The following is a 24592-nucleotide window of genomic DNA, read 5'->3' as shown; positions in this document are numbered from 1 at the left end:
TCAGTCCACGTCAGGCCTCCCAGAGGAAGAAACCTCTGTGAAACGCTCGAGAGCAGCAGCACCTTTACACCTGAGATCCATGTTTTGGAAAGGTCTGACACAGAACAACACACCTACTCTGACATATAGCTTATAGCTAGGGACTTCAACCCACAGCATCAGGAGGGAAAGGATGTCTCGTCAAAAGTCCTCTGATCTGTACCCTTACTGAACATGGGAAACGATCGCAGCAGTCCCAGCACAAAATCTACAAAAACTTCAAAACTGTGCCACACATCTTTTGTTATCACACAATAACTTCAGAAAAAACATCCTTCCGGTCCACTATCATCAGCGATCGCACTGCACGATTCCCCAGTGAGTCTAATCTCAGGATATATCTGTATAGCTTTGAAGAGGAGAGTAAAAAGATCCTGGACAGAGCGTGAGACACTCCCGTGGGATGACGTTAAGTCCTTCAGACTGGTGTGGTTGGTTTGTGGTTGGTCCTGTACAGTTTCAGTCACTGCACGCTAAACGCGGTCATGTCTGATGGTAATGGTGGTAGTGGTGGTGGTGGTGGTGTTCATGGTGATGGTGGTGCTCATGACGCTGAACCACAGGAACCACAAACCCCTGGCTCCCAGGTGGACCGGACGCCTGCTCCCTCTCCAGACTTGGCAGTACAGAGGGTTGCTGCTGGGGGTGGGACTGAGGGGACAGCGGGGTTTTGGATGGGGACATGGCCTCTCGGGCTTTTGCCCTAAGGCGTTTGCTGTGACTGTATTGCAAAGGGTGCTGGTGGTGGCCGGAGGATTGGCCTTGGTGTGGCAAGTGGTACACATCCTGCCCCCCGTGTCCCGCTGCACTGCCGCTGTGTAGCATGCTTTGCAGAGGTGGGTGGTGGCCGTGACATTTAGTGGATTTGCCACCTCCGCTGCCCACGTTATTCCCTCCGCTTCCCTTGTAGGTTCCTTTGGGAGATTTGACAAACTGTGTACCCTTGCTTCGAGACTCCGCAGGGTTGTAGCTATCGCTGATGACCTGTGAGCGGCGCTGGTGAATGACTTGGGTGTCTGGTTCCTGGGAGCGTGAGCGGCTCTGGCTCTGGGAGTTCCGAACATGAGTCTCCTGGGGAGGGGGGGTTCCTGAAGGCCAGACAAGAGACACAGGGTCAGTGGTTTGTACACATATGATTTATAACACTGCTGCTGTTTCCCCTCAGCATCTTCATAACCAACTGTAAACCTCAAATGATATATTATAATACATTATAATATAATATCAATCAATCAATCATACTTTATTTGTATACCTTTTATACAGGTTAGTCCAGTTCAATGTGCTATACAAAGAAATATATAGAATAGAACTAAAAGCTATAATAACAGTGATAGTAGTAAAACAACGTGAAATAAAAACTTAATTATTAAAATAATAAAATAGAATAAAAGATACAATTACAATACAATAAAATATGTGAATTAAATAATGTAAGAAATGTCTATAAACTTTTCTTAATCAAAGGTCTGACAACAAGCTGACTAAAAAGACACTTACCTTCAAATCTGGATGTGTAGTTCTCGATACCAGCCAGGTCCAGGTAGTGATTCCTCCTCTCGGTGTTCTCATCCACACAGTAATGCTGACCCTCGGTGGCCGGCACCTCATTGTTCTGCCCTTTGCTGCAAAAATGAGTAAAACACTCACAATTAGAGGACTGTAAATTATTTACACGGTTAAACTTAATAATTAAAATACTTATTTCAACAGACAAAAGCCAGCCTGTAAGCAAAGTATACATGATGTGCACTGACCTGACGTAGGACGACAGCCGCTTGTCAGCTGAACGCCCCTCTTCTTGGTGACAGCGATCTAAAGAGGGAAAATACAAGAACTCAGACCAGGAAGACATGTTCAGCAACAGCCTTACTTACAGACTGGGACACTAGGCAGTTGTTTTTAGTTTGTTAACATGCACTCCTCCTGCACCATTATTATCGTTTGCTATTTTGCTGTTTTACACAACCCATACCAAGTAAGCCTTCAGAGGAAATGTCCTTTTAAGTGTTTAAAGCTATGACACTAACACTTCAAATGATTTGTTTGCATTTTAAAGTATAAAAACTACATTTTTGGCAAGTCCAGAAATATTTGGTAGACTATCAAGCAGGTAGTGTGAACAGAGGAACAGTCTGAACATTTACAGAAAAACAGACACAAAAGATCACAGCATCTACAATCTACAAATATAAAGGAAATGCTGATTTGTCTCACAACATATTGGGATAATAAATAATGTCTGAGGTATGATATTGTTGTCATTTACCTGTTCCTGTTTCTCTTCTGTGGCACCTGGGCTCTGGAGTGACGGTCAGTTTGACTCGCAGAGTCTTGCTCTTGTTATGGCAGGAGTGATTCACAGAGGCATCCACCACATCATAGATGGTATGCATCAGACTGGACATGTCCTACAGAGACAGATTAAAACACAGTTTGTATAAAATAACACGTGAAATGGACTCACTATCAATAGGAATGACATGGCATATCAAAGAGTGCATATAAAAAAGAGCAACACAGCAGAGAAAGGCATGAAAGCTGACAAACACGCACGTCTTTTGTAACTTTCCCACTGTTGTCAAAGTCATAAAGCGTGAAGATCCACTCCTGCCGGTTGTCATCCTCCACAGAAACGTCACACTCCAAGTCCTGTGGATACAAACATTATCATACTTAATACACGTAAACAGTTGGAAGGTTTCAATCTACATCTTTCTGTAAATAATGAGCAAAGCAATAGTACTTCTACAGTCAAACACAACATTTATGACAACAGGGGGCAGCAAAGTACGCCCGATTCATTCGTCTTAGCCGCTGTCTTTAGTGTGATTCATAAACATTTCAAAAGGAAAGGAGTTTTGTTTTCTTTCATTCTGCCTGGGAATTCACTGCTAAATAGAGGGATTCATGACACTATGCCCTCTTATCACAATTAAACCTAACTTGAATGAGCATGTACTTTATCAAAAAGTACATTTAAAGACTGCCTTCCTCTGCTATAAGGGTTACAGTTAGGAAAACATGGTTTTCAACATGTAAACATATCACTTTTCTGCTGCCTTATGTGGGGGAGCACAGAGAAATAAGTCAGCACGGTAGACCCTACCACTATGACCTTGTCTTTCTACCTTCTTCCAGGAAAAACGAGCAGAACCACTATTCTCAGTTACAACTCCTTGGCAGTAGCTTTGATTCAGATGTATCTAGTAACATGGCCATAATTGGAAAAATAAACATCTGGAATATAGGCCCTGCAGCAGGCATGGTGGAGAGCTGACACTTTGTGAAAGGCAGTGTGCATTTACAAGGGAGGCCAACCCCAGGGAGAGAAGCAAACCTTTATGGTTCTATAATATCTCCTCGGCTCACATAACCTGGAGTGATCACCAAAGGGCAGATCTAAGCAGTTCTTTAAAACATGCAAGTCTAAACATTACAAGCTATTTATTCTATTTATTGGTCCCTAAATTCAATCAGGATATGGAGCCGTGTCAACAGACAGACAGACAGATGTTCCGTGCACAGGCTGGAGGCATACAGCTGGGGCTAGGATAGAGGTTACCCACCATGCATTTATTTTTTCTAACCTATGTTTAAATCATTTTCACTCACTGGAACACGAGACATTTCGACACTCGGCTCTCTCGACCTTTTTCTGACCCGATTCTCAGCCCACCTCAAGGCTAACACACAATAAGTATCAGCAATTTAGAGTCCCATTCCACCTCAGCTGTATATTTTTGGAATAACTTCACTAACATTGGCATTGGTCAGACCCCTGGATCTTTTTGCTCTAAGATGAGTCCCTGTGCAACCCCTTTGTTGCATGTACGTGTATGTTACGTGTGACTTGTAGTGTAATTGGAAACTAAACCACATTACATGATTGCAATGTTGCCAGGTCATGTAACTGCTTACATCCAGACTGATGCGTTTCTTCCCGGGAGCTTTGTTGGAATCTCTAAGTATCTCCCGCACCCCGTCCTCTGAGTGCAGGTACTGCAGGTAGCTTTCACAGCCCTCGGCCTTCTCTGGAGGAAGAACCACTGTCAACACAGGAGGACACATTTCAGTTAGACACACACAAATAGTGCAGAAATTGGACATTGAAAATTGTGTGGTTCAGTAGCTACACCTCCATGGAAAATGTTTACTTAGATGTTGATTTTGCCTTTGTTTAGAAATTAAGTATCAAATGAAACACCTCATTAATTCCAATGAAGACTGCTCAACAAACGCGAACACCTCGTTTTGTACTTTTGTGCTAATAACGTACATTGGAGTTGTTCTCTGGCTCCACAAAAATGATATATATATACACCAGTGTTGGGGTTGTTTTATAAATGTGATCATAAATAATAATTGCACATACATCTATCATCTAACGTAGCATAAAATATTCAAATATCGTTTCAGCATAAAGCTTATCAATGAGCGAGAAAACATTCTTCTCAACCTACCCTCTAGGGGACAGTGTTGATCTGTGAATTGTCGTTCCTTTAGCTCACCATTTGGAAACTCCTGGGACAAGGAAAGAAATAAAGAGAGAGAGGGGTGGGGGGGGGGGGGGAGGTCAGAGATGTAAGTTCAGACCACAGACACAGAGAAAACAAACAGTTCCAGCTAAAGCATTTCCTACTCAGATGAGAGGAGAGGGCTGGAGGCTCCAGCGCGGCCAAACACTTTGAACATCTGCACGCTTATTGTGTTTCACTGTCTGGGACACGGCGAGTGCGGCCAAAGCCAAGCTTTCAAGATTCCTCCAAGCCCTTCAAACGGACCCCTCGCATCCATCAAAAAAACCCATAATGGCACTTCATCGTCTGAGCGCTCTCTTTCTGAGCCAACCTGTTTATTCTCATCCTGCCTGACATGGAACGCGGCGAGGAGAGCTCGATGGAAGAAGCCCAGAGTGTAGGGAAAAAGTGTTGTTGCATTTTTCATTGAAAACTGGACTCTGAGAAGTTTGGTTTATGTAAAACAAACCTCACATTGAGCTCTCAGCAACATATGTGTATTTATTTTTGAATGGGGAAATAATTGCCAGATGGAAATTTCCATGCAGATAGGATGGGACTGATTAAACACACAATTCCTTAGCCATAAAACAAAAGCGGGATGAAAGAAAGGGAAAAGTTCTCCTGTCATATGTGAATAATCTTGATCCTGCATAAAACAGAACAACAATGTATTCATAACCATCCCACACATGTGCTTCTGCTGAGGCACACTGAGGCAAAGGCAACAGAGCCTACATGCGTGCGCACACGCAGCCATTCTTTAATTACAACTGGATTGTGGAAACAATGAAAATTAAGTGCAGCACAGCCCGTAAACTACAAGTATTTAAACAACAAATGATTCATCTTATTTACGTCATCTCAGTCCTCTAAGCTGCTCCACACACACTTTGAAATGAAATCCCACCAGATTGAATCAAGGAGGCCCAGTGAAACGAGACAAATAAAAAACAGATAGATGCTAGAAAACAAAAGAACTCCATGTACCTTCAACAGAGCCGAGGCTCAAGAGTCTGAACATCTGCATGCGTTTAGGTGAACAAGCCCCCCCTTCCCCTTCCCCTCTTTCTCAGAGTAATGACAGCGCCAGGGCCTGTGGTTCTATTTAACAATCTCAGAGCCCTTGATTATTCCTAACTTCAGAAGACGATACCTCCAGCCTGCAATCTGGCCCTGACCTTCACCGCTGAAGGGGGAAGCCGGTTGAGTCTCAGGGTCAAGGCTCGGACACCCCCTGCAAATTGGCCATCGGAGACATTGAGAGAAAACAGCAGCAAGAACAAGAGTCGAGCCTCGGGGAGAGGAGCAGGAAATAAGTAGGGAGGAATAAAGAAGAAAGAAAGGAGTGGAGGGAAGAGGGCACGAAGGGGAAAAGGAGGGAAGGAAAGATAAGAGGAACAAAGATGGAAAAGGACAGAAGCAGATAAGAGCAGAAGCAGAGGAGGATGTGGTTAGTTAAAGGGGAGATATGGCCTATCTACTGCTTACTCCAGTCCCTGTGAGCTCAGTGGGAGAGGTGGAGGTTGGCTTTTACACCCTCTGTAAGGCTTCTTACAGATACACACAAATGCACAAACTAGAAACCAGACGAGTGTATGTGCATCCCTACACAAAAACACACACCATCTTTTGTGGTTTCTGCAGCCAAGTTGTTGTTTCCTTTCTACACTAGATGCTTTTATCTCCCCTCTTTGTAGCGCAGTCCCCTAATGAAGGGCAGTGTGTAAGGAAGAGGGAGTTCACACAGACACACTGTTCTGCAGCTCAGAGGAACATCAAAGACAGCCATTGATTCTTTTTATCCTCGTTCCCATGAGGGTGCAGAGCAAGGTATGAGCACCTCTAAATGAAAAGACAGGATTACTTAAATATAATGAAAGAAGTCAATCAACCAACTGCCAAAAGTGAATCTCGTCTCTAATTAAAAATGCTGATATCAGGAGACGTCTTGCTGTGTGCACAAGGAGGGGACCAGCAGGGTTTGTGCTGAACACATGGCTCCCCCTGACCACCACCACCACCACCTTCATGCTCATTACATCCATCGGGGGAGCTAATGAGAGAGCAGGCTGGCTCTGACCGCAGTCTGCAGTTTAACGTCTAAACACATGGCATCTCCATCCACATCGCCCACGGTGTCGGGCTCAAATCTGCCCACCACATGTGTAATTAACTGCTTTCTGGCATCTGAGCTGCTCTCATTCTTTCACTATCAGATCACAAACTGCTCTGTAGGCTCGGCAAATGTGTTAGCATTTTGAAGCAAAGTGTTCCTTGTTTTCCACCTGAAGCCCATGATATACACATCTACACACAGTATGTGATATTAGGGATGGGTGAGACTGCATGTGTGGGACGGACGATTCGACAAGAACGACAAGGAGATGATAAGGTATTAGATCTCTGTTGTCTTGAAAAAAAATGTGCTTTGAAAATATGCACTGACAGTGTTCCATGTAAACAGGATCTGTCTCCCAGACGCCTTGACATAAGAGACAGACAGAGAGGTGTGTGATGTTTGTTCCTGTTTAATGCAGCAGCTCTGCCAAGCTTCCCTAAAGCCTCAGCCTACTGCCAGACTTTAATGTGGGATAGGGTAACCAGGGGAAGCTTTCATAGCTCCCTACCAGGTGACATCAGACATCTCCCAGCAGTCTCTCACTCTCTCTCTCTCTCTCTCTCTCTCTCTCTCTCTCTCTCTCTCTCTCTCTCGCTCTCTGCCTGCCACCCATCCTCCCGCTGGAAAACACTGCACATCTTTGTTCTCACATCCCCCTCTTTTAGCTCACCCCCTAAATATAAGCATACACACTTCTTTTGGTCCATTCTTCGAACCATACGATGCACAACTGATTTTGAAAATAACATCTTCAGAAACTGGGGGGGGCCAACGTGAAGATTATTTACACAGTTCCTCTGGCCTCGGGGTACAAAATATGGCAACTTGATCAGACTTCTGGATCCGTATCCAAGTACAAACATATGCTACGAACACAGGATACTGTCTGGATGCTTCCTCGTATCATTTTAATAATATGTGGTTTTAGGAAATACTTCAGACAGCTTACTTTTTAAAATAAAATTGTAATTACTTTGTGAGTAGGTGCTATAACTGTACAATTAAAGCTGTGTGTATTTCTGTGATGTTCCTTTTCCAAACCAGATCAACAAACTCAGTTATTTCCTTAATGTGATATAAAAAGTGTCTTGGGATCCTGAACAGTGGGAGTTCTCCAGGATGTACACAGTTTCTAGAAGTCACCTGGCGATGACTCTTAGGAAGGCGCCACAGGAAAGTCTTAAAGACCAACAGCCGACCAGCATTCCCGCTCCCACTGGCCATTAATTGGAATGATTGTGGGGTTCCCCAATGATGGAAATGAGGATTGAGTAGAATCAATATAAAGAAAGGAACACCAGTTCGTAAACAAACTGCATACTCTTCACCGCAGAATGAAACTGGAGAGGGAGAGGGGCCATTGAGAAATAAAAGCCCTCCATTCCAGAAGAAACCAACCTGGCCTTGACTCAAAACCAGATGTGAGCGGTTACACTGAAGAGAGGCAGAGCAGAAGAGAGGGAGATGAGGGGGGGGGGGACTAAAGAGAGAAGGCCAGTTGCACAACTTCTGTCTCTTCTCTTGCAAGACAGTGAAACAAAACAAGTCTCTCGACGACTGAACAGAGAGCTCTCTCCCTCTGGTTCAGTCAGGGTAATTATGGTGCTCAGAGTCGACAGACTCAGCTAGTATTGAGCATCAATATTAAAACAAACAGCACTGCATATACTGCTGGGTTTGAGTCAGCCTGCCTAATAATGTTCATCACAATATAAACACAAGCTAGAAGCATGTTCTTATGATTCAGTTTCTAACTGTGCAGCGTTAACCTGGCTTTTCTCATACACTGTTTGTACTTATACCTACAAAATGTAACATCTCGTGCCAGGACACGTGACGCAGTATAAAGAGCGACAACATTCTGCATAGTGAGGAGGATGGGTTGAATGGATGGATCGGGCAAACAAACACAAGAGTTTCACCCAGGAGATCGCTGTTCGTGTCCGGCGTGAAAACAGAAGTCAATGTTGACTTAATTGTTACGTAACTTCCATACTTAAGTAACGCCACTTACGTAGTTATTTTAACCCAAACCACAATCTTTTCCTAAACCTAACCAACTAGTTGTGTTGCCTAAATAGGTTCCCCACTGCAGGGTGTTGCACAAGCACACTGATTGCTTGTGTTGCTGAACATCCGTAGGAAAACGCAGGAAAATTAAAATAATAACTCCGGATATATAATAAGGATCCGTTGCATTATCAAGACTGAGCCAAGGACCCTCAATAAGGGTTTGGAGCAATTTCAAGTTCAGCCTCAACCTTACCCTTTTAATCCTTGACATTACTAGACAGCTAAAATGTGCCTTTGTCCACTAATTATAGTATTTTATCTATGTATGTGCCCTGACATGTCTTTCTATGAATGGAAATGAGATCAGAGCCGAATGCCTTCCTGTCATCTGGACTGGACCCATGCGGCCAAGACGGCCCAGATATGGCCCTTTCGGGGTAGCGGGACTCTCACTGAGGTCAAACAGGAGGCAAAACCTCTCCCTTGGCAGGACATGAATCACTGGGGCGAAGCCTCTTCGGTCCTAGTATAACAACAGCTGTGGGGAGAGATGAGCATGCTTGCCTGTCTATGTAAGAGCAGCATGTAAACCTCTGAAAGTCAACCGCTCGCCTTCAATCAGGAGGACTATCTCTTAAACTCTGCACATCCTCCAGACCCCTCCTCACCTTCTCAATAATCTTTGTCTTCACTTTCATTATGACCTGCTGGATGGCATAAACAAAGATTAGCATCACTGGCTGACCACCCTGTATCTGTCACCGGTGCTGTAATCAGCTTGCCTTCATTAAAGTGGGCTTTGATAGGAGTCTGATGTAATGGAGTGCCCTCCTCTCAGCTGTCACACAGGCAGCTACTGTAGAGACTTAGAAACCATGTGCTTCATACCAGTGACTGGAATCACACTCATGAATCTGGGTTAGGCAAATGTATTAAATTATGGAGGTGGTAGATCGTAACACTATTGCATCAGTTACTGAAAAAAGAAAAACACAAAGTGGCTGTCATGGTTCAATATATTCCAAACACAAAAAACTAAAGTAAAGTTTAAAATGTGGTGCCACACACATCATGAGTGCACCACAGAGACCATGTTGCTTTAATTCAGAGGTAACGGGGCTTGGTGGTGTAATGCAATAGTCTCTTTGTGGACTTATATATGACCAATGCCATGTGTTATATGCACTCAAACATTTAACGATCTACTCTTACAAAAGTTTTGTGAATCAGGTTCTTTCAACAGTCAGAAGTTTATCCCTTATTTTGTTCTGGGATTTTAACAGCTAAAAACTCAGACTTGAATGTTTTTGCTTGAAAGTTTCAAGTCTTTAAAGGTCCATGTCTCAAGTCTTGTAATGAGGTGTTCTAGTTTTAGTATAAAGTATTTAAATTAAAACTATCTTAACTTACTGTGGTGGATATTGCAAATAAACTGCAACTAACGACTGTTCTCATGATTATTTATTCTTCAATCGATTGATTAAATGTCTATAAATCACAATTCCTTTAAACATCTTGTTTTGTACAAACAGTCCAAAATCCAACAATTGTTTGGCAAATATACTAAATAAATCATTTAAATGTTATTTAACTTGTTTTTCAACTTATTAATCATTTCAGCTTTTAAATGAACAACAAACAACAGCTCCAGATGTTTAAAAAGAAAGAAAGAATGCTAGACAGCAAATAAAGAGTCAGGATTTCAAACATGCACACACACCCTGTCCCACAGCCAGAGTGGGACAGGCGGTTAGACTCAAACAGGATGTTCCTCTGTTTCTGGCCTCCATGTGAAATTCTGTAAGCTCCCGCGCAGGCCCCTGGCTCTTAAGCCCGGCCAATGGGGAGCGCGCCCAGGCCGATAAAGCTGAGGGGATTTGTTCCACATTCCACAGGCCCTTTAAACAACAAAGCAATCTGAGGATGCCAGGTTGTGGGTGAGGTGGCTGCAGCGCCCACCTCCACCTCTCACGTGTAGGTACTCTCCACTTATGTCCAGATGAGCAGTATATGAAACTGATCCGCTGCGATGACCTCATGTAGCCAAGGGTTTAGTCACGTATATCAACTCTCCACACTGGCTATCTGTCAGTTACAGTCAGCAAAACTTGTCTGCTGGGTGAAATCTATTTCAACACAATCACTCTCACCTGTAAGGGCGCTGTTTGTGTACTGTAGTCAGTGTCAGGTTTCCAACTGCCTGTCTAGTTTTGAGATGTCAGTTATAATTGCTCTCACCTGTGAGATAACCACCAACGATACTGTTTTCACTGCTCGTTTTGTTAAGCTGCAAGGGATTTGAGTCACAGCTTTGAAAAGCAGGCCTGGCAGTTCATAGGGGTGAGGCTCTGTGGTTGGAGGTTGGTGGAACTACAGGCGTTGCAGTGCTCCTGTGGGTGACTGAGAAATGTAAACAAACCATGTTGGGGAAGGACAGCTGTGCGCTAGTGAGGAAGAGCAGCAACATTGCCCAAGCTGTACATGTAGAGTGGTTCCAATCTCAATATGTTTTCTAATTGAATTTGTCAGTCTGTAGGTTGCTTTGGTACAGTTTGCATTTGTACCGCTAGCGGTAGAGGCTCAACCATGTATCCACTACTTTGAACTATTTCAACTGTTTCTCCATTTGTTTTAGCTAACAATTACCACTATTTCAAAAGTTTATTTGAACTTTTTCATTTATTCATTACTTGTATTGTGTTCGCTACCCATTTCAACTTCTCTGCTCGCTTGCTAGCTCGTTTTCACTCGCTCTCAACTGCAACACGTGGTGGCAACTGGCTCAGGTTGATGAGCAGCTTAAACATTAAATTGACTTAAAGTCAGAGTCACAATTCATAATCCTAGTTGGCTGTTTATTTTCTCCTTAACAGTAATATGTGGATACATTTAATCAGATTACAATTACAATTCATTTGAGTTTTCCATGTAGCCTACCCCTTGGACAATGTGTATCCACAGTTCAGTACCCCTGGTTGGGAATCACCGGCGTACACACTTAAATAATGCTGTCTATCTAATCCTCAGTGACTTTTTGGCTGCTCACTTAAAACTGAGGCACTCCTGCTGTTAAGAGCTTAGGTGGATGTGCTGCCTGCTGTTTTCCTGAACATGTCTTCCAGAAGGATGAGAACAGGTTCAGGGTCAAAACCATAGCTTTACCGTCCACTAGTTACAACTCCCTGTGGGTAACTCACACAGAGAAGTACAGAGCCATATGACTGACCACGATAAGAGGAGCTTTTGCAGCCGTGACCAATCAGCCGGTAATGTAGCATGAACTCTCCACACATCCATCTGTGAGGCATACTGGGCAAACAGAGACGGGCGGCTGTTGTACTGTACTATTATTGCATTCAGCCCTCAGGGAGAATTAGGCTCGACGGTCACAGGCTGCCAAAATACAGAGTTCAGTGCAGCAGGATGCAACAAATAACCAAGGTAGACAGGCAAGCACACAGGCAGAGCCCCTAATAACTCATCTGCTATAGCCTAGCTATTCTCAATGACACTTGCCAAACCTCAAGTCCCAGGAGACACTGCTTGTTTGCATAATTGGTACTGTTCCTCCTTACTATGAAATGTTTAAGAATATTTAAAAAATGTCTTGGCACCTCTTTTATCTCCTGTCTTTCTCTCTGTGTTGTTGTGTAACTCTCTCTGGCTGTCTCCTCCAGCCAGTAGGTATTGCCAGTCTCAAAGACCACGAGAATTCTTGACACTGCAAGAACAGGCTTAATTCCAAGCTGTGAAGTTCCTCACAGTCCTGGAACTGGACAGGGGGTCATCCCAGGGTCAACACCAAGTGTTTTCCTGAGGATTCCTAAAAATACACTCCTGCTGGGCGCAGGAAGCAGAGGAGACTCCAAGATATTCAGACGTGTGAAGGAAGCCTGGACATGTAAAATGGACCATTGCCAAAGGGCCACTGGCTGTAATGCTTTGGCATATGAGACACAACTTCCCAGAAAAAAAGGGGACAATGTTGAAAGCTGAAGATGAACAGATGAGAAAAAAGAAAGTAGCACATTGGCCAATTACTGATGCACCAAAATCATGCAAAGCTCATTCATTTTCTGCTGAATTATTCTCAAAGAAAATTACTGGTCAGAAAATGAAAAGGATATGAGGGTATGCGTATGATGAATTACTTTTGAAAATGTAGCTACAAGACAAGAATTTTAAAGCCTCGTGGTGCAAACCATGAATTATAATTTACATTTGTGACACATCACAGAAATATGCCAAATAGAGACTTCGAGGGTCGCAGATGGCGAGACTGCAACATCTGTGCTTCTTCCTTTTGGACTGAAGCTGCCATGTGTGCACTTTAGTGACCTGACAGACAAGCTGTGTGTGTCTGAAACACTGTTCCCCAGTGTGAAATTCTGGAACGTAATTCATCCATGGCACAAGCAGAGATCAAAAGGCTATGGTGCAGAGGGCAGCTCAGCAGAGCGCAAAGAGAACTGCTGCTTTCACAGCCATAATTACTGGAAACCTGGGCCGTGAGGCAATATGAAAGAGCACTTAAACATGAGCTGAGTTAGCTTAGCTTAGCTGCTTGTATATTCTTATCTTATCTCAGGTATAAGGCTACAAGTCTGATGGAGTCTTGTTCTCTTTAACACAGCACGTCTGGAGGCAGTCCACTTGAAAGTACTAAGTGTTTGATAAAAGTTCTTGAAAGACGATTTATGCTTCAAAAGGCCGAAGGTGCTGATGTGCAGTAACACTTTAAAAGCTATGAGATAATCAGGTGCTGCCAGGATAGAGCAGTTCTCAAAGCTGAGCACATGACATGGGGGGTAAAAGTTCAGATATTCTGATACACTGGCATTCTTGAAGTGATAGGATCCGTCAGCCCCTATCAACACGAAGAAGTAGGTGCTGGTTATAGAGAAGTACCTTGCAGTGCTGCTATATTGGAGAACTTTTCAGTATTCATATCAAAATCTATTGCCTAAAATGTTCACTGTTACTGTTTGTACTATTTGTTATGAGCTAAAGGTGTATTTTCACACATTGTGGTACAGCGTAAGCTAAGCAGTTTTTATGTAAAGGTACATGCTACATAAGGCACTAAGCAGTAAAATCATGAAATAAAATCCTGATTTAGAAGAGTGTGTTTTCTTAGTGAAGCACCTCCTACAAGCAGATGGTGTCTCTGAAAAGCCCTCAGTGAGGGGGGGCAGGCATCTCAAGGAGAACTGCTGTTTATTTGAAATGAGCCTTTAGGTAAACAAGTTACATGGCACACACAGGGCCAGGTCAGCTTTTGAAGTGGACGAGGCTCAGGGAAGAAATGGGTGGGGGAAGAAAAGAAGGCTGCTTTCAGAGGAAATGAGAACAGTGGCCTCTTTCAGCGCTGTTTCATCCTCTCCCTCCCTTTTTGTCACATATAGAAAAAGCACAAAAGGTGTTTTTGGTATATAAATACACCAGCATAGAATGTGAGAACTACTGATGTCTTATGTCTGCTTAACAGCAACGTAAGTAGAATCATTCTGCAGTCATTCTTTCCCAAATTAAATTCCCCTGTAAAATTACCACCCGTGACAAAAATAAACCACTTCCTTTTAATGGAGACCCATTGAGGGTTTTGATGACGGGAACAGGTTTGTGTAACAAAAGCAAGTTTGCAGCCATTTCCCATCGGAGAGGAATGTGATGTGCAGAAGGAAGGCCAGGCCTGAGCTGTCTGCAGAGCCTGGATCCAAGCTTTGAAGCTGCTTGTGTGTTTCAACAGCTAACCACTTTCAGATGGGACTGTGGCGTTTTATGAGCTGAGTAATAGCGATACCTACACATGTGCAGGCTCGGGGTCCCAAAGAGGGGGAGGCTCAGCTCGGAGCAGAGAGAAAGATGCCTAACTCCTCGGGGGTCTGGGTTTGGGTGTGTTTGATAAATCTCGTGCTATGGCATTCTGTGTATGAAATTGGACGACAGGAAGATGGATGTCGTGCAAAGTCTGTTCACCTACGAACACAGTTCTGCTATAAATTCCACATTTCTTTCCAAGGTTCTTGAACATCAAATGAACTTTAGGCATTGACTCCTTATATGGAATAAACACTCCAAATCACGGCAATACTGCTAAATCTCACCTGGTGCGTATGATATAAGCATAACACCCTTGCCGAATGTTTGATCTATATGTAAAGAATAAGTAATAAAGCAGAGGCTTTAAACAGCACCGCATCACAACAATGAGTAACAATGGTGGCAGCTTTGGGTGCCCTCCACTGTGCTTTTTTTTTTTTTTTGCATACAGGAAGCCCGAGTTTGTGGTGTGTGGTGTTTCATTCTCCAGTCTCAAACCTAGCAGGGCGTCAGGTTCAGGAATGTGGAGCAAGAATGAGGTTTTGAAGCATTCAGGGGTGACTCTGAAAGCTTTTGTACAAGAATAACAGAGAAAGTGAATTTATTTCAGCAAAAGGCCAAAAGAAGATACACGTGGCATCACAACACGAGGAGTGTCGATGAAAAACACAAACGTCCAACAACATTTTACAAAGGCTACATTTTAAAGATCATATTTCTTCCTGCAGAGCTGCCGTTATCATGTTCTGCCTATATGTGATCATTTATTCTCTCCAAAAGTAGAGGTATTCATGCTGAAGATTTATGTTCTAAGTCATTCATATCTATCAGCATATTGTGCTGAACACTGCTATTTAGTTTCCCCAGCGCTTGTATTGTGGAATATACTGTATGTCAGGTCAGCATCTGACCTTTGTGGAGACAATCTCAAGTTTCCACTGGCTTAAATTTGTGGGATAACAAACTTGTGTCCAAAAGAGGAATCCCCCGTCCTTATTAAACAAACAAGTAAAACCTCAGTCTCCCTTCAATCTGCAAATATTTAAAACAACTAAATATCAACAATCATAGATCTGCAAAGCTTCTTCTGGTAACGTTTAAGTTATACATTGAGTCTGAAGCTTTCTGCGTAGTCCCTGAGCTTCACACATGCACTACGCTCACTGAAGATGTAATTTAAACAATGTAATCAATTAACAATGGCTATAGGAAAAGCATATAATAATACCACCAACAACCATAACTGAAAAAATATGATATTCCCCTGGCTGCTCTAAGGCTTGCGAAATGAAGTCCACTTGGAAAAGAGCTAAAGCTTTCTAAGGGGGAACAGGGGTTTATGTGGAAACATACCTTACACACTAAAATGTAATAACCTTTGAGTCTCCCGGTGTTTTACTTGGCTGGAAGAAGCACAAGATCAAACACAGACTTGGATTCAACAGCCTTTGCCAAAAATGTCAGCGCTAAGCACTGGGCTCCAGCTTCAGGTATTTTCTTTCCCCTGGCAGGGAGCAAGAGCAAAGACACAGACCAGTGTTAACCCTAGGCGGGGCTGCCCCAAACAGCCACCAGCACACTAACCATGAAGGGGAAGTGAGGTCTCCCTGCTGTCATCACTGACCATGCACGTCTAGGTCATGTAGTGTCACTGAAATCCTGAAATGGGCTCCATTCAGGAAGTTGAGATATTCACGTACAATCGCAAGCTCGATGACTTGCTGCAATCCGGTCCTGTTAAGCTACACTGATCTCTCTGAAGTTTGAGATATCTCATAAATGTCAAGAAAAGCAGTGACTTCAAAGCGGCGCTGATGGGACTGAGATAGCTCCAAAGGCGACAGAGCTTCATGAATTCCATATGTCTGTAGATAAGAGCTCCAATAATAAAGGAAGCGACTGTCATTTCTCTTGTCTATATATAGCTTATACTCTTTTGAGCTGTAGGAGAAATTGTAGTTATTATTTATATATATGCCATCATTATGTGGATTAGTCTCGATCTGTCCAACAGTAACAACAATCTGCGCACCAGCACCTCTAAAGCTCACTAACAAACCTTTGTTTTTTTGGCAGGAGCCAGTGGGACTTCCTTAACAAACAAGATATAACATGTCAATTAATGAGCTTCAAATGTGTTGGTGGGGGCGTGTTGTTTCAGGTACTAGTGAGACATTAGATTTCATCCATGAGGTCCAGTTTAAGTAACAGATCTGTGAACTTGAAGGCTTCTCATACTCTGCACAATGGTTTATAATACTCTGAAAGAGGATTTTACAACCTTTTTTTCGTGTTCACGCTACAAATTAATCTTGCACATATGTGATTGGACATTTCCGCACTTGACACATGACGTTGCATTGTATCAAAAGTTGAGCCAGGTTTGAACTTTTTTTTTCTGGAGCCCACTGTGTTGGCAACTCTGCCGCACCACCAGACGGGATCCTTTCAAATGAAGACTGTTGGTCTGAGCTTTCAGACAGTGGCAACTACTCGCAGAGGTTTTCGTAGGAGATACGTAGATTTTGTCATCGTTGGACAGAGTTGGGCTAGCTGTTTCCAGTGTTTATGCTAAGCTAAACTGCTGTAGCTTCATACTTGTCTGCACAGATGAGAGTGGTATCGATCTTCTCGTCTAACTCGCGACAAGAGGAGCAAATGAGCATATTATCCAAAATGTTGTACTATACCTTTAAGAGACAACGTTCAGGTTCTTTGTGTGACAATCATTGTGTAGTATATTGATTATTGTAACTGCTAATTTGTTTAGTAAAATGCAACACTACTATAAACGCAAATATAAAGGTACTTAGGTGGCTTCAGGATTTTCCTAATGTCAAATTTAGTTTGGACCCAAAAATCAAAGGGTCAATAAGTTAATTCTTTCAAAGGATTATGAACCATGTGTGATGACGCTTTGATTCCTCCTGACTCCTCCAGAGAGAGGACATGAGTGTAGGTCACAGGGGAATTAGGGTGAAATTGAGCAAACTGCTTCAAAGTACTTCAGGCTGTATAAATATCCTCAGAAAAATAAACATTTAATCCGCCTGCAGTGATTCTAATGTCTTTCTTCATTAGGCACAAGCCACACAAACCACTCTTAACCTCTCACTCAGTCATTCACTCACAAACACACACACACACACACACACACACACACAGAGTGAGAGAGGGACTCGACCTCTGACTCACATGTGAAGAAGCCGTGTGGTGATACGCACTTACACACTCCAACATGAAAGAATGGCTAAAACAAGCATCTCGCACTTGCAACGGATGTCGGAGCCAACCAGGTGATGATGTTTACACTGACAGAGACGTGAATGTTTGTTCAAGACAAATGGCAACCAACATAGAAAACAAAGTCCCAAAGCGAGCAGTGTGATTTGGTAAGGTGAGATCAATGGTCAGCTCCTGACCAACAATGCAGGGGACGAGGCGGATGAGGTTCTCCATTACTCCCCTTCCCCCACTACCTTTAAAACCCCTCAAATATCTCCCCCGTGAAAAGAAACCCACCCTTAAACCCCTCACTCCTCCTCCCCTTCTCCTCTTTTCCTCTTCCCCGCCACCCTCTCCTACCCCCTTCCCACCACAGCCCCTCTCCCTGCTCCAGGATTTTGCTGTACAAACCAGGAACAGATGTCTGCCGGGGCCGTGCTGAAAGACCCCGCTGTTCTGGATGCCAGCCACATGCTTTTCATTCAGAGATGAAGGCTCACAGCTCGCCTTCTTGTGAAGCCAATTTCCCAAAAAAAAAAGGGCTGGAAAAAAACAAACTCTCCAAATGCCTTCAAGTCCCTTCAAAAGCAGTACATATATGAGCACACCTTTTTGTCTCCTTATTGCTCCCTGGCAGTCCCGCATCAGGGACAGGCTTTTTTTTTTTTTTGCCATTTGTGTTAGTAAGTTAGGCGGAAGAGAAAAGTCATGACATGTTGCTGACGAACATATTTCTCGAGAGAAGTCTTTAAGAACTAAAGAGCTACACGATTGTATCCAGTGCACTCAACTCAAAACTACAAAAGAAGTGGCCTACATTTGAAACTTGTGGCTGTGTACTGAAACATTAAATGTCATTCAGGGCCACAGCCTTAAGATTACACAGATATCCAAGCCTCAGATCCAAATCAAATACTGCTAACTCAAAATGAACATGGAGACTAGAAGATATACCCAAATGCCAGGCAGCAAAATTGTCCAAACAAAACATCCATTTTGAGCAGGATTGCCCAATGAGGATTTTTATTTAAAGGGAAAGTCTTATTCATAGATTCCAAATGAATGTTAAAAAAAACATTAGCTTACAATTAGTTGAGTAAGCTGCTTGGGAACTCTGCACTTAAACCAAATTTATTATTGAGGGGTGAGTGCTATGTAACTCTCCACAAGTCAAAATAAATTTGCGTCTTGGCGCTTTTGGCACATCATTACATCCAACTAAATCCCTAACCGAGCCTTTTTAACATCAAGTGTGATATTATTAACCTTTCAAAGTGGAATAATAAAGCTCTTTGTTGTGGAGTTTAAAATGTTGACACACTCCCTCTTCACAGGCCAAGTCTGTGGGAAGTTTTGAGACAAAAGATGGTGCTGAAAGGCTGAATTAGCCTGTCATTATTTGGGCATCCAAGCATGTCTGTTTGAAGCTCCAAAATGAAGCACTGTGGTTGTGTGTGTTCGGGTCTGGACTGTTGATGTGTTGATGTTTCCAGAGGTGAAGCACAGTGAACCTTCACAGAGTTCTTCCACTAATGAACGCAGGTTTGGATAAGTACAGGGTTAGGATGTTTCTGCATTTTACATATTCAATAACTGCAGACTAGGCTTATTTTTTTTAGGGAGGGAGTGGACGATTATACCTTGGACTGACACTTTGATCTCACCTGTAATATTCTTACACCAGGTGCTTGAACAGGTAACATTTGTCTTGAGCACCTGCAAAGAGGTGTCAAAATCTTGATGACTGTAGCCAGGATGAGCCAAGTCATCCTGCTGAATCACGCTCTCTTTGTCCACTAATACCTCTCACTAAGGAGCATATAGGGTTACATAGTGAGGGCAACTTGCCAGCTGTAATCTTGAATTGTGGTTTGCAGCAATATCAATATTTAAACAGGCCTTTGCATCCTTTGATCATTTGTTATTTTTGCTAAAGCGCGACAAAAGCATTCACAATTTGTTGAATAGAAATGCTTTACTGTGGAGATTTATGGGTTTACACAAACTGATGTTGATGTTGGGCTATGTTAGCGCTTGTTTTTGTTTTTTTCCCCTGCTTGTACTCCATCCCTCAGCCCATCCCCCAGGACAGGGCAGGGGGATAGAGGGGTGAGGGTTCGGAGGCTCCACTGATATCAGAGCCCTTTTATAACTCCCAGCTCGGCACTTTGAAGTCGCAGCCAGACAGCTCAGGAATCCTACTCCCCCATTTGACAATGAGGAGGGGGATGGTCATAGCTAAACACTGTGTTTGGCCAATATCTTCCTGTACAAAATCATAAGCAATTTGAACTGTCCCTGCTGCTCATCAACCAGGACTAAGTGGTGAAAATACTATCTGGTGAGAGCTATATGCTAAAACATTCAGGAAGAGAAAATGAGGCTGAAATCCATCTAATAACTTCAAATCCCCTTTAAAAAAATGCTGTTTTTCTATTTGACTTGGAATTGTTTAATTATGGTCTAATGGTCCCCAGACATCTAAAAACTCATAATCCAATAATTACATCTGGAAATGTCACGATGTAATCCCATCCTGGTGAAGAATAATTAATGGTAGTGTGGGATCAAAAAAGGAAATGTTATAGTGTTACTTACAGCAGAGATAAATTCTATGTGTTGAAAGTCAGTCTGTCAGATGGGAAACTATACGGCATGAGAAACCTCCCCGGGGACTTCATTCATCTTTACTATAATGTAGGAATGGGCTCATTTCAAACAGCATGAACAGAGCTGTCACTGCATACAAGCAGGCAGTCACATATTGCCTCTGCAACACAATAGTGAGCACATATGCAACGTATCGTCATAGTATCAATTTCTTTCATAATACTGGATGATTTGGAATATGATACTTTGCATCAGGGCTTCAACTAACCAAGGTTTTCATTTATCAGTTCATCTGCACATTAATTTCACATTAATCGATTATTGTTTGGCATATAAAATGTCAGAAGATAGTGAAAAATGGCCATTACAATTTCCCAAAGCCCAAAGCGACATCTTCAAAATGTCCAACCAACGGTCCAAAACCCGAAGATATGTCACAGAAAAGTATCAAATCCTCACGATTGAGAAGCTGGACCTACAGAGTGTTTGGCATTTTGCTTGAAAAATCACCTAAAAGATGTGTCAATTTATTAATTACCAAATTATTTGTCGATTACTTTTTTGTCAGTGTACTTTTCCCTTATTGGACTAATTGTTTCAGCTCTACTTTGCATCATGCTTTGGGTATTTTTTCACCCAGCGCCATATCACTGCTTAAAACTTTGATAAAGAGTGATGTAGAAATGTTAATTTATGTTACACTTTTGTTTTATACAAGAAAAGAAGCAATTCTGTATAATCTTTTTATTTTATTTTATTAATCTCTCAAATTTATAAAGAAGTAAAAAAGAACCGCTGTAGTAGAACATATTGCATTAATGTAAATAGAGTAAATAGAAATGCAAGTAAAATCTATTTATTATGTTATTTTTTGCCTAAAAACCCTCATCTCTTGCTGTTTACTTATCTATATTTCACTATCAATACATCATAACCAGCATATACCGTAAAACAGATGTGACTGCATTTTGGTTTGTCCCTCTCTTCTCAACCAATCCTAAATGAGTGTCAGAGAAAGCAGGAAAAGGTAATAGGCTGGTTCTCTAAATGCTGATAGTTATACAGTTCTGGTCTGTGAATGAACCTCTAATTTAACTTATGACACAAAATAAATCAGGGGCCTGACTTTGATACAAGTGAGGGTGGGACCCACCTACTAATAAGTGCCAAGCTTATGCTTTCGGTGGTTTTCCTTGAGGGGAGTGTGAACTCACACTCCTCTGAAGCAGAGTAAAGTTCTCCTTTAATTTGCCATGAGTGGGCGGTTTATAGCCCTGATATAATCCATAACTCTTCCACTATTACAACCATCCACCTCACAGATTGTCAGTACCTCTGTGTGAACTTCTCGCAATTTCTGTCTGAGAGCTCGGGACTCTCGTACCCCTCAAAAACGACACACTAATTGAAGTGATGTAATGTTATGACACAGAGGGCTGCCCACTGGGAGCCGCACTAGAATGGGAGGCATTGAGGAAAAAGACACAGCCCTGAGTCATGATGCCAGCAGCCACAAGAGCAAACGTTATATCCCTCAGTCTGAGAAACGACTACCTTTCCATCCAGTCTGTGTGTCTCTGTGTGTTTGTGTGTGTGTGTGTGTGTGTGTGTGTGTGTGTCTCTGTGTGTGTGCTGCCTTGCCAAGCCGCTTCACACACGGGGCTCATGGCTGTCATAACCCATCCAGTGATGCTGGCAGGGGAATAACCGCTGCAGTGTTGTGCCGGAGCCAGACATGACAGAAAGAACAACAAGCTACAACTTTGCAAAGACATCAGCGTGTCTCTGTACATGCTTTATGAAAACAGTTCGCCTTCCCCTCAAGTCAAGAAGATCTCTGCTCATTTTTCAAGAAGAGGGAATGTAACAGCTTCAATCAGACAACTTTGAAGTGCTTGACAGGCTCATCCCATCAGCAAACACACACACACACACACACACACACACACACACACACACACACACACACACACACACACACACACCTTTCCAATAACATGAATGTTACACATGCATCATAACTAGAGGGATTTTAATGGTTAATTCTAAAATAATAATGTACAAAAATAATAATAATAAATAAAGAATAAATATAGAAATAAATCTGAGATTTTTATTGCATGCTATTTGTTGTTTTACTCTTCTGTTTACTGAACTGTTCTGTGTTCAGTTTTGAAACTTTCATTTCAACCACTAAGAAGATAGAGAGGAAATAAAGCCAAACATACCTGCATGTTCTTCAGCTTGTGATCCGACGCGCTGTATCTCTCACATTCCTCCATCCCTCTCCGGAGGAAGGCGTTCACAACAAAACTGTCTCCTGAAACATGAAGAAAACACACCGATCAGCAGGTAAACATCTCAAGTTCAACCTACTTTATCAGATTATCATAATGTATAAACCTTCATTACACAAAATCAAATGTTTATCCTCACCTTCAGGGTTTTCTCTGCGCTTACACGCTTCAGATCATCAGAAACAGGGATGCAAAACAGACATTAGTTAGTTTTTGTAAGGATATAATCGGGATAGTTAGAATGTTCGTCAATAAGTGCTGAAAAACTTCAACATTTCATTACCATGTTTTGACTGAAGTTTCCCCATTCTTAAGTCCCTCTTCCCTGGATCAATAAAGGTACTCCGATATCGCACAAGGACAACACAGTCACTGCTTCAGCATGGTCACATTGTGTTTGTTCTGCAAGAAGAAAGCTCCAACTTCATCCAAAGGCAGGTAATTATGTCTCGTGTTCATTGAAGCATCAGTTGAAAGATGATAAATGTGTAAAAATGATCTGTGGAGGAGGCAGGGCAACACCCGGTGTCTGTCTCCAGACTTCCCTTCAGTCCAACTGAATGTGGAAGCGCTTTGAACACAGCACAGATCCCGGAGTGTCAAGACAGACAGAGCAGGTACGGCACTTCTGGTTAGTGCTTTTACAAAATAAAATATCGACGTTGATGAAAATGTTTCGAATCAAGTAATAAAAGAGTAATGTATAAAACATTTATTGAATAAAGTGATTCCAAATTAAATAGCTTGACATAAGCCAACATGGATGTATAGTTACATTCTTTTAACCTTAAATCTATTTAAACATAATGTAGGATTTCTACCTTATTTTCTTCATTTCATGAGGGTTGCAGCAATCATTTTGATGAATCTAAATGTGATGAATTCAACCCAATTAATTGTTTAAAATAAAAAAAGCAATACTCACTTAGTCTTTAAAGAGTGTGTCAAAATAATTACACATATCTAACACAATTTTGCAGGTGATGCTTATTGATTTGCAGCCTTTAATAGCATTTGTTTAGCTGCACATGTGGAAAACTATGTCTGAAAAACAATAAAACTAAACAAACAGTAACAACAAAGTTATTAGTTTATATCAAAAGCCAAGCAAATCCTCACATTTGATCAGATATAACCATCATGCTGGTTAACCAATACAAAAAAAAAAAGTTTTACAAAATGTTCTATTATTTTGAAAAGTACATTAATTGATTTCCGGTTGTAGGTTTTGGTTTGCTTGGCGCACTGAACGCTGGTTTGGCAGCTCGTGTGTTGTTGAATGTCAAACCGCGTCCTCTGTTGGTGTGATTTTCCGAACAGCTCCATTCATTGGTTTCAAAGTAGATTTATATTTATGACGAGGACACTTTCATTATTTTCATAATTAATGTTGGTTTGTAGCCTTATGTGTAGGCTATCACAAGTGTATCTAAGCTAGGCAAAGATGTATGCTACTACTAAAGTTATTAGATTACAAAACAGCTAATTAGATCTGTCTCCACATAGTGCTGTGATCACGTGTAAACCAGAATTACATTAACGTAATTTATACTGGACTACTTCTAATTAGATTTTTGTTATGTTTAAGACCTGAAGTTTTATCTTTCTGGTGTGTCGAGATACAGCATCACAATCAGAATTAAAAATCCTTTATTAGTCCCACAATGGGGACATTTACCTTGTTACAGCAAAAGAACAAGAAAGTAAAGTGGTGAGTACACACTAATTAAATAGAATAAAATAGAGTAAAAGTAGTATAAGTACAAAGTCGTCGATAAGAAATTGTAAAAGTGAATATTGCACATGGCAGTGATAATTGCAGAAGTTATAAAAAGTGAATATATTGCACATTGCAGTGATACTTGCACAACAGTGGTGGAATAGTCTGTTCTTGGTGTGGTGGTCTACATACACAAGATGCAATTATTAACAATTATTATTTA

At 42.0% G+C, this 24592-nt stretch overlaps 1 protein-coding gene across 1 annotated transcript; it reads right to left on the bottom strand.

The window, feature by feature from the left end:
- Positions 1–23192, bottom strand: nkd2b (NKD inhibitor of WNT signaling pathway 2b). Its single transcript, XM_029451804.1, has 10 exons — positions 22933–23192; positions 22789–22815; positions 22581–22672; positions 4503–4563; positions 3961–4088; positions 2596–2691; positions 2309–2450; positions 1797–1854; positions 1540–1664; positions 1–1127 (listed from the first exon to the last, which is right to left on the bottom strand). Exons 1-10 carry the CDS (start codon positions 22955–22957, stop codon positions 523–525), a joined length of 1359 nt encoding a protein of 452 aa, XP_029307664.1. The 5' UTR covers positions 22958–23192; the 3' UTR covers positions 1–522.
- Positions 23193–24592: the final 1400 nt, after the last annotated feature.

Source organism: Cottoperca gobio, chromosome 16 (assembly GCF_900634415.1).
Source record: "Cottoperca gobio chromosome 16, fCotGob3.1, whole genome shotgun sequence".
Taxonomy (NCBI): Eukaryota; Metazoa; Chordata; class Actinopteri; order Perciformes; family Bovichtidae; genus Cottoperca; species Cottoperca gobio.
The sequence above is the reverse complement of the archived record's forward strand: the minus strand, read 5'-3'. Positions and strand labels throughout refer to the sequence as shown.